Genomic DNA, 11,234 nt, shown 5'->3' with positions numbered 1-11,234 from the left:
CCGCGGCCATGGTCGCTCGAATTTTCGCTAGGTGTTGCATGCGAAGATATCGATAGGCGAGACCCTAGAAGCGCTGAGAGGAAGGTATTTTTTTTGAACAGGGTGGCAGGGCCAAAATTTAAGGGGAAAGGTTAGCGAAGAGTGGCCACCGGGTCCTGGAGAGTTAGAGTTCCGCGCGCTCTCCGGAGCCGTTGTGAGAGGATTTCCGATCTCATCCCATAACGGAGTCCCGAAGCCAACTCACCCACACCCAAAAGAAAAGAGAGCCGACAGCAGCCCGAATCAGGCCATGCCCTTGAACCTAGTTCAAGGGCGATAGAACAGAGAGCGATGGGGATCGGCAGCCGGGAGCATTAAACAGAACAGCCAAGAGGGGGTTCAGAAAAAAAAGTTCCCGCAACGGAGGAGCATGCGCGCCGGACCTAGTGACTTAGCGATTTTTTTTGTTCTGAAAGAAAAAGTGAGTGGGATGAGGATGGAGTAGTGGCCATCACCCTGCAAAAAAATGAATAAAAGATAAATAAATGTGATTCCAGGGGATCCAGATCAGGGAAAGACCAGGAACCAGGACCAGGAAGCATAAGAGTGAGTCCGCTCCAAAGGGGGAGTAAAGAAACCCCAAATTTATTTTTTTGTTGGCCGTAGGGAATAGGTCACAGCTCCGCCACCCTGGCCTGTTGTTCCTGCTGGTCTCGAAGGATCAGACCTGGCCACGTAGTGCGGGACCCTCGCCCACTTAGGGAGAAAAAAAAAAGCACATCAACTTATTTACGCCCATTAATTATTTTTGTTAGACGTCTCTAGTTATAAGTATATGTAATTTAAGTCCGTCCATATTTATTATATATATGTAACCTATTTATTTATATTTATTATATTATTTATTCCTATTAATCTAATTATTTATTAACCGCCAGTAGTACTAAGATGAGGGGGGGATGAATAGGCAGGCCTAGTTTAGAAATGATATCGTGTGAAAATAGGAAATGAAGTGAAGATTATAACGAAGAAATGAATTGTTAAGCGTTTCGTATGGGGGGAAGAGGAGCCACAGCAACGAGAGGGTAAGGCTTTTGCCAATGGCAGGGAGATCCGGAACGTGTGATTCAGATCTCAGGTAGGGTGGGTGCGTCGGGGGTAAAACATCGACACCTCGACCTGGTCCAAGTCTGTGTTGAGGGAAGACTGTAATGTTGTTTGTCGAGTAGAGTCCGTTTTTTTCAGTTTTTTTTTGTCGGTTATTTTTGTTGTTTCATTTTGTTCGAGATGTCCAATCAGTTGGTTGTTGTGCGACCTGAGGGCTTGGGAAGTATCCAGCCCTGGGATGACTGGCTAGCCGGCCTTGCCCCAAAGAAAAACAAAGGTTCGTAACAAGCAATCAAACTATTAAAACAGAAATATCTAGCTGTCTGGCAGCACTGCTCTGAAGGGCTGGAGAAAGATTGATGTTCGTGACTATCGATGTTCATCGATTGGCTCTCGCCCGCCAGGTTTGGATCGAATCGCAAGAGTATATTCTCCCAGCAACAAACCAAGCAGCCAGTCCACAACCCGGAGATCCATGATGATAATACGGATGAGACTCCGTAAGCGTGCCCCACTACATCTGGAACTCTGAATCGTATAAAATTGGCTTTAGCTCAGAGCTTCGATTTTGTTTCCAAGAAATTTTTTAATTTATGCTGAAATATCGGCTGATCGAAATCCTCCTCCTATCCTGTTTATTTAATTGATACCTTATCCTAATGCATACCCTGCATACCTAAAAAAATTTGAAATTTCCAATTTCAAATCCAAACGTCATGCATGTATAATTGCATCATACGAGCGGGTAGCCAGCGACGGGTGCGAGAATATCCAAAAGAAAAAGACTTGAAGGTGTAATTTCTCCAAGAAAGTAAATGATTCAGTGTACTTCGGTTTTATGGTTGCCATGTTCGTAATAAAACAAATTAGTTTTTTAATCAAAACAAAAATTGTAATAAATGTTAATATATTCCTCAAAAATCGCCACACCATTGTCAAATTCAGTTCCAGAACAAAAATCCAGTTCTCAGTTCGAAATCGGTAGCTGATTTTTTAAAGCTCTTGCCCAAACCGTTAGAGGAATGTCATCCTCGTTTTCAATATCACTTGAGAATGAGCTGCTGGGACCATTTTTGGCATTATTTCGCTGAATTTGTTATTCGGCGCGTCGCAATAGCCGATTGAATTGTGAAAAATATCGTCGGTATAGTTTGATTGAGGACCAACCAAGTCATCGAATTTTTGTCGCTATGGTCGCTAGCCGGATTCTACTGTGTATAGAAATTTCATCACTTTCAAATTGTTTCTTCATTTAACTAACTACGCAAGAGCAATACTCGGTTTTTTCAGATTTAAATTGAATTTATTTCTAACATCTACAGAACAACTTAAGGACATCCTAAACATAAATAGTTCAATTGTATATAAATCGGGCGCTATTTCCGTCACTGCGACTTCTCGTGGGTCCCGCTATCACTGGCCAGATGCATCTGAAAGTGCTGCGTCAGCTCGGAGACATTGCTAGGTTTCCGAGCAGGCAGCGATTTCTCAGCCAGGAGGGCCGTCAGCTGCGTCTCGATCTCTGTCCAGGCAAACTCAATGTCGGAGGGCTTTGCATCCATACCGCAAACGGCGAATCTGAGGAACTGGCGTCCAGCATGCTCCGCCTTCACCATGTAGATCTTTTTGCGCTCCATGAGTCGCTGAAGAAGCTGAGCGGTGTGTTCATTGTCACCTCTAGGACGAAAGCAGACCAATCCCAGTGCTTGGGGAGCAACCATTTCGAAACGCGAGTCGTTCCTCACAAATGCCTCGAATTGTTGCGCCAGCGCGATGTGCTTACGCACATGGCTGCGCAGTCCCTCGGCGCCCAGCGTGCGGAAAGTAATCCACACCTTGAGGGCACGGAAACGGCGGCCCAGGGGGATCTGCCAGTGGCGAAAGTCCGGAATCTGAGATTGGCCCTCGTGCTTGTGCTTCAGGTAAATGCGATCTACATTGAAGCTGTCCACTACCTTGTTTGCGTCCCTCAGCCACATAGCCGAGCAGTCAAAATTAACCAGCATGAACTTGTGCAGGTTGAAGTTCAGCGAGTCCACGCGATCTAGTCCCCTGCGCAGGTCCGTGCACTCTTCAAGTGCAAAGCCGCCCCCTGCATATGCTGCATCCACGTGCAGCCACACATTCAAGGCTTGACAGACATCGGCCAGCGAATCGATGTCGTCGTAGGCGCACGTCCCTGTGGTGCCCAAGGTGGCAATACATATGACCGGTATCAGTCCAGCTGCAACATCGTCTTCGATTGCCTTCCTCAGCGTATTGCCACGCAGGATCAGATCGTCGTCGGCCGGCAGCAACTTAATGGGCATAGCCGCCAGTACTCCCGCCTTCTCGATGCAACTGTTGCTCTGGTCGGATGAGTAGGCGATTAACTTGCCTCGGACCTCGCTCTCGCTTAGTTCGGGATGCGTCTCCTTGCAGCTGATCACTGCCTGCTCCCGAGCGGCCAGAACAGCTACCAGCACTGCTTCACTCGCCGAGCCCTGAATCACACCACCGCCAGGTCCGTCGCTGGCATGCTGGAAGTGTTCGGGTAGCTTCAGGAACTTGGCCAGCCAGTCCATGACCACCACTTCAAGCTCAGTGCAGGCGGGACTGCAAATCTAGGAAAGATGAGAAAAGTTTCTTGAAGTCAGTGGTGAAAATATGATAATGTAAATGCCATCCAGCGTCAATCAAAGCAAGAATATGATTATGATTCAATGGAACATCTCACTGAGTTGTTATTCCAGACCGAAGAAGAATCGGCCTGATTCATTTGTAAACAATAACTATGTAAATACTCTAATCCACACTTAATCTTTAAGGGTACACAAACACTGAATATAGTCCATTGTCCGGCCGAGGCAAAGTTTCATCTTCATAATTTGAGCAAGTGACAATTCGCGATTGACTAAAATTCAATCTCTTCGATCTGCTGCAGCTACAACCAGTTTATCGAGTTCTCGGTCCCACTTTCACTCTCCACACAATGGGCGCCCATTCAGCATTCATCTGACCAAAACAATGAGATTTCTCCGCACATTTCACCAACGGTGCGGGCTCTGACCTACCCAGCTGAAACCGATGATACCGAATCCACTTGCCAGCATTTCACCCACAATGGAGGGATACGAGGTGCTGGTGGGATAGTAGCCGTGCATATTGGGCGACTGCCAGTGCGTGATGCCTGGCTTGATCACGCGATTAATGTCGCTCAGAACCTCGGTCCAATGTTCAGGCTCCTCGGGCATGTCTTTGGGCAAGAGATCCAAGAGATATCCAGGTTCCACAGAGGGCAGAACTTCATGGTCGCGTATATTCTCCAGATAGTCGGCCACAAAGTCGACTGCCGCCTTGCCAAATTCCCGAAACTCCTTGGCATCCATTGCGTTACTATCTCCCTCTCCTCTCTGACTGAGTCGGTATCGGTTTCTATTTGCACTTTTCACGTTCTGTTTGTTCTGGCCTTTTGCTTTCGGTTTGTTTAAACTTGGCAAAACGAAAATCTCCGCTGATGCTTCACTACGTAGTCTGATGTTCAATATGAAGCCGCACTACGATGACCAGCCGCTTTTATAGACTGTGCAGCCGGTTGCCTCAGGTAGCGCACCTGACTTCTCTGAAAGCCGTGCCACAGTGGGCCGTTGCCACAGGGCTACGGTGCCATTGTGCGGATCTAATCGTGGGTGGCGATTAGGGAACGATAATCGGGCTGATCGTGGATTTATGACGATCATATAATGCGTGGCGCATGACTATAGAAAAACAATTAGTTGGCGATTCCCTTAATCATCATTAAGTTGGTTCAGCTATAATCTTAAAATCAGGTAGATCGGCATAGGTCTCTAAGTTCTTTCAGAGTTGCTTGGATCGCTGAGTGTTTTCCTTATCAACCGTCGTTTTTGATCTTTGAGATGGTGTAGTATTCATCCACGACAACGTTCAAATCGGCTCCGCTCTCTTCAACTGATCTTCGTGCTCTTTGCTTTCGGTTTGCGCTCTTAACTGAAGCCTGTTGGACTTCTCTTCTGTCCTAATCGGCGCTACGCTCTTTTAAAGGTCCGCTCTTAGATTGCAGCATTTACATATACACTTATCATCTTCCTATCTCATAGATTGATTGATCGGAGGTCTCGACTATTCGTTAAATCGATTTCTGACTCATTCAAATTGGAATAAAATAAATTATAAATAGCACAACAAATTTTGATAAAGACTTTCATCCAGAGTCAACACTTTTTCCGGTCTTTTTATATACTCGATGCTGAAAAATCTTATATTATATATTATACTAGATTTGAGCTAAAAATGGATGTGTGTAACGCCCAGAAGAATTCGTCTCCGACCCCATGAAGTCCGTCGAGCGGCCGTCCGTCCGTCCTTCTGAGCGCCTAGTGCTCAGAGACTATAAGAGCTAGAGCAACGACATTTTGTATCCCGACTTCTGTGATATGTCACTGTTACAAGTATATTTCAAAACTTCGCCTCGTCCCCTTCATCACCCACAAAGGAAAAAAATCTGTGGCATCCACAATTTTAAAGATACGAGAAAACAAAAACAAAAAGCAGAATTGTGGAGAATAACGACTATCGAATATCGAATAGACGGCAGAATCTGAACCAGATCGTATTACTATTATGGTCAGAAAGAAGAAAACAATTTCATTGTCTCGCTCTCTCTCTCTCTCTCTCTCTCTCTCTCTCTCTCTCTCTCTGGTCGGCTTTGCCTATCGCTAAAAATGACAACCTAGATCTCAGAGAATTTTGAAAGTTTTTGATCGTAGTGAACGTTGAGAAATTTGTATAGACGATAGAATTCGTATTCAAACAGATCTTTGTGAAATTTCCAGTCAACAAAATTGTAACACTAACATATTTTCTATTCAAAATGTGTGAATCTTGTCAAAATTACTCCAATGAATTATGTTTACAGTTTTTTGCAGTATGGAACTTCGTCTGGGGTATTATTTTTTTGAGTTCGAGCACCTTCTCTTTATGCGAAATGCATGGTAAGTGATTATTTATTATTGGGTCATTGAGAGAAAACCATATATATTCTATTACATATTTTTTCAGTTGATAATAAACAGCAAGAGTTGTTTCTCTATGTATATTTGTATGCTACCTGTGTCACTGCGGTACTATATTCGTTGTCTGGAGTATTGATACTTATTGGAGATTGGAAGGCAGGTGTTTCGTTAATCCTTTCTCTTTGCCAGTAAATATTCAGCAATTTTACCCCACAGGATAGTGCATTCTTGTTCAAGTGTGGACTAATTCTGAGCAATCCATTTCCAATCGTGTCAATCTTCAGTATATATATACCGAGTAGGTATACCAAGCGGTCGATATTGATTCCTTGTTTTGATTTTTTTTCTATTTCAGTTGTGCACATATTTGCCTTGATACGACTCTGCAAATTTGCTCATTTGCGCTGGAAATGATTTTCCGCCATTCGTCACTTCTTCCACTTGCTTCAGACCAAATTTCATCGTCTTCAGTGTTCTGGAAGCCCAACAGTAGTGCTTCTACGAGTATCTGTTCGATTGAGTACTCAAAATTGTGAAAGTATTTAAAATATGTGGGTGTGTACAGCCCCATACTTATTCAAATTCAATCTATTGGACAACGAGAGCAAGCCCACGGCAGTATGTCCTGTCCGGTGTTTCCTAATCAACCATCGTTTTTGATCTTTGAGATCAGGTAGTACTCATCAACGACAAAATTCAACTATGCTCCGCTCTCTTCAACTGATCTTCGCGCTCTTTGCTTTCGGTCTGCGCTCTTAACTAAAGCATGTTGGACTTCTCTTTGGACCTAATCGGCGCTCCGCTCGTTTAAAGATCCGCTCTTAACTTACAGCATTTACATATGCACTTTTCATCTTCCTATCTCATATATTGAGTGGTAGGAGGTGTCGATATTCGTTGTTCTCTGAACCGATTAATTCGATTTCTGACTAATTCAAATTGGAATAAAATAAATTATGATCCCGAGGCAAGCTCTTTTTCCAGTCGTTTTTTCCGTATTCCAACTAAACCCAACTTACCCAACTAAAGCCCAAGACTCCAATGCCCGCAATCAGTAGTTCACCAACGATTGATCCTGCCGACGAGGAAGATGGATAGAAGGCATTGAAATACGGAGACTGCCAATGAGTCAGTCCGGGCAGGATGATGCCCTCTAGGTCCTTCAGCACCTCGCGCCAATGCTCTGGCTTTTCTGGGATTTCCTTGGGCAGCTGGTTGATCACGGTATACGGAGCCACGCTGGGCAGGACATCTCTATGGGATACGGAAAATAGGATTCTTATCAACCATCACATCACCAATAGACTACCGCACACACTGACGAACACACACCTCTCTCGGATCCCGCTCAAATAGTTGATAATAAACTCAATAGAGGCGTGGCCGAATTCGCGAAACTCGTCAAAGTCCATTGCGATTGGATTGGATTGGATGATCCTGGCTGGGAGCGATAGTCTACGTACGATCTTCAGAGATGTTGGTTGTTTGTTTGTTTGCCAGCCGCTGTCTGAGTTCCGCGCTTGTGCACCGCTGACATTCGAGTCTACAAATGAGCTGGCTGCGCTTTAACCAAGCTTCCATAAGATCCGAAATTCGAGCGTCGCGTAGGCCGCTGCTGCTCCGTAAAAGCGAACGAAAAGTAGTTAATAAAATAAAAATCCGGCTATGTGTGAAAATGTGCACTGGCAGCAAGTTTTTGTTTTGGCCAGTGCGACTGGCCCATTGCCGAGATTTATGTTTATGTAACTGCGGCGACAGAAGACGTCGTCAAGACATGGCAGACAAAAGTGAAAAACGTCGAAGAAAAGTTTAATGAAATGGACTTTAATTGTTGAATAAAGACAATAGGCAACAGTCTAGCCAGCCACTGTCATCATCATCAAACTATTCAACTATTTCCTCGCCCTGCTCACTGTGTCTCTCCCAATCCGGTTCCATATCATCGTGTCAGCAGCAATTAACTGCCCCAAGCCCAGGCCCAGCTCATTTGGCAAAATATTTGACGTGGTTAACCATTAACAGCTCCATTAGATGTCCAACGCCTGAGTCGCTGCTGCTGCACAACAAAGCTCTGAAAAATTTGAAAGTCAAAGTCGATTTTGTAAGCGCTGCCCCTCTGCGGAAGTGCATAGACTTAAAGTGTGGATAGATCACACGGTACTGGCCCGTATTGCAACGGACTGTATTTTGAATTCATTTCATCAGACATTCAGCCCATTTCAGGGTCACGATGCGTTGTATGCATCGTTGTTAGCCTATTTTTTTGTACCCGGTACATGCAGAGTTCAAGGGTATGCTGTATTCTTGTCGATGTATGCAACAGAAGGAAGGCTGTAAGCTTTTTCATAGCTCCATATAAAATGTACATTAATGCCAGCTTTTGCGTTAGTCCGGAGACTAGAGGTTATATAGAAGATGTCTGTGAAATAGGTATGTAACAGATGAAAACGAAATTAAGGTATTTTTTTTTTTTTTTTTTATACCCGATACTCAAAATGAGTATTGGGGTATATTAGATTTGTGGTAAAAGTGGATGTGTGTAACGTCCAGAAGGAATCGTTTCCGACCCCATAAAGTATATATATTCTTGATCAGCATCAATAGCCGAGTCGATTGAGCCCTGTCTGTCTGTCCGTCTGTCCGTCCGTTCGTCCGTCCGTCCGTCCGTCCGTCCGTCCGTCCGTCCGTCCGTCCGTCCGTCCCCTTCAGCGCCTAGTGCTCAAAGACTAAAAGAGCTAGAGCAACGATGTTTTGGATCCAGACATCTGTGATATGTCACTGCTACAAAAATATTTCAAAACTTTGCCCCGCCCACTTCCGCCCCCACAAAGAACGAAAATCTGTGGCATCCACATTTTTAAAGATACGATAAAACCAAAAACGCAGAATCGTAGAGGATGACTATATGTTCTAGAGTGTAAAATCTCAACCAGATCGTATAATTATTATAGCCAGAATCAAGAAAACAATTTCATTCTTTCTCGCTCTGTCTCTCTCTAACACACAGGTTTCATGGTCGGCTTTGCCAATTGCAAAATATGAGTTCAAGGATCTCAGAACCTATAAGAGCCAGAGCAACCAAATTTGGTATCCACACTCCTGTGATATCGGACCTTGACCGTTTCGTGTCCAAATTTCGCCACACCCCCTTCCGCCCACGCAAAGGACGAAAATCTGGGGCATCCACAAATCTCAGAGACTATTAAGGCTAGAGTAACCAAATTTGGTATCCGCACTTCTGTTAGATCTCACTATAAAACGTATATCTCAGAATTTCGCCCCACCCCCTTCCGCCCCCACAAAGAACGAAAATCTGTTGCATCCACAATATTGCACATTCGAAAAAACTAAAAACGCAGAATCATAGATAATGACTATATCTATCAGATTGCTGAATCTGGATCAGATCGGATCATTTTTGTAGCCAAAAGCAAGAAATCAATTTGCAGTGGCCACGCAGCGCCCGACGTCACGCTCAGACTGATTTTCTGTCTCTCTCGCACGCACTCTTTGTCGTGTGGTTCAATATTAGCGGCGTCTGCCGCAGGAGAGCCATACTGACTTAGTATCGGGTATAACTGTAGAGTTGCGGTGTACGCAGCAACTCACAACGTTCTCCCTCGTTTTTTTTACATCATATAAATATATGGCGTTTTACTGTAACAATGCAAAACGATCTAACAAAAATATGCACAATGGGATAATAAAGACAGATAATTAAGGGCACGACATTCAGAAATAATTTCCGAGTTGCCTAGTTTGGCGCAATTATTGGAAACAACGTAAAGCTTGCTTAGCCAAATTGATTGGCTTAATTAAAATCAACGGATCTTTACCAATTTGGCAACGATCGACGGTACTACTGAGGACGACCTATTGAACTATTGAACTTTGAAACTTTGTTCCAAATGACTATGATTTTGTAGGTATTATCTTATATCGGATAACTCGGCTATACTCTTTATTTGTTGTGCTATTCTTGTGGCCATTGATTTGCACCGCAACAGGATGGACATACTTGTCAATCGACCCATGCACAAGCAGCCAGCTGTTTGACACCCAACCCCTAGAACGACCTTCCTCCGGTGTCCATTTTGTTTTTGTTGTGTTTCCGACCGGGATTGGGGCTAAGGCTGGAGCTGGAGGTGGGGCTGGTGCCAGGGTTCGGGTTGGGCTGTGCCTCGGGGTTCAAAGTGTTTGGCAAAGTATTTGGCGCGCTCTAAGCGGCTCATAAATAAATTCGAAAACAAAATCGTTTTGCAGACGCAGGACCTCTGGCTGCTAAGAGGAGTGGGCGCTGAGAGGGACGAGTCGAGCAGGCAGCTGGAGGACAGGACGCTTCAGACAGACAGACCTTTTGCAGATACAGCAAGTCGTCTCTCTCTTTCTGCCAGTTTGTGTGTTCAAGTGACAGGGCGCCTGCGCTGGAACGGCTTTAACCCTAGAAATAGAAGACAACCACACACACACACACAACCTAACACACGCACCTAGCGAGACACCCGCCCACTCGCAGCCCACTCACAGCCCACTCGCCACCCTTCCAACCCAGCCGACTGTTTAATGGCGACGCTGGGCCGACGATAAGATAGCGGTAATTCTTGCGCATGTCCAAACACGTCTGTGCATTGTTGCTGTTGCTTATCAACGATTTCCAATGCTTTCAATATAAAGGGGCGGCGCTTGTTTTCCCCTGGAAGGCCTCCCACCCAGTGGTTGTTGTAGCTTTTGCAGTTTTGTAGCTTTTGTTGCGTTTGTTGCTTTTGTTGTCAGTGACCGCGCGTATTGACTTGGACTTTTGAGTCGAGTTAAGTTTCGTTTCTCATATTTGTTCGTTCTGCCGACGTCGCTGTCGATGTCGCCGTCGCTGCCTTTGACTTTTAAGTGCTGTTTACTGTTGTTTTGGGGCCACGAAGGTGTCGCCCGACGTTGGTTTTCTTTGTTGTTCTTGTTGTTGCCCTAGCAAAATTATCATTTTTCTTTTTTTCTTCGTTGTCGCTCTGCAGCAGTGAAGGAGCATCAGCAGCAGCAGCAGAAGCGTATAATTCTTGGGGGAAACACACATTTTTGTTTTCGGGCTAAAGTTTTTACGTTTTACAAATATTGTAATGCTCATTACAATGAGCCCACCCCACC

General features: G+C 44.8%; 1 protein-coding gene and 1 long non-coding RNA gene across 3 annotated transcripts; one reads left to right on the top strand and one right to left on the bottom strand.

Moving 5' to 3' along the window:
- Positions 1–2,373: 2,373 nt before the first annotated feature.
- Positions 2,374–8,272, bottom strand: LOC108161124 (3,4-dihydroxyphenylacetaldehyde synthase 2). 2 transcript variants are annotated; one of them, XM_033393446.1, is made up of 3 exons: positions 7,431–8,272; positions 7,118–7,352; positions 2,374–3,689 (listed from the first exon to the last, which is right to left on the bottom strand). In XM_033393446.1, exons 1-3 carry the CDS (start codon positions 7,508–7,510, stop codon positions 2,472–2,474), a joined length of 1,533 nt encoding a protein of 510 aa, XP_033249337.1. In that variant the 5' UTR covers positions 7,511–8,272; the 3' UTR covers positions 2,374–2,471. The 2 variants fall into 2 exon arrangements, with proteins under 2 accessions (XP_033249337.1, XP_033249336.1); XM_033393445.1 differs by lacking the exons at positions 7,118–7,352; positions 7,431–8,272 and adding an exon at positions 4,140–4,633 and having other exon boundaries at positions 2,378–3,689.
- On the top strand, positions 6,309–7,067 carry LOC117188896. The gene is made up of 2 exons (XR_004472942.1): positions 6,309–6,396; positions 6,454–7,067. It is a non-coding gene; the product is annotated as an uncharacterized LOC117188896 (long non-coding RNA).
- Positions 8,273–11,234: the final 2,962 nt, after the last annotated feature.

The sequence above is a fragment of the Drosophila miranda genome, chromosome 4 (genome assembly GCF_003369915.1).
Source record: "Drosophila miranda strain MSH22 chromosome 4, D.miranda_PacBio2.1, whole genome shotgun sequence".
Lineage (NCBI taxonomy): Eukaryota > Metazoa > Arthropoda > Insecta > Diptera > Drosophilidae > Drosophila > Drosophila miranda.
Note: the sequence above shows the minus strand (reverse complement) of the source record. Positions and strands in the feature narration are given on the sequence as shown.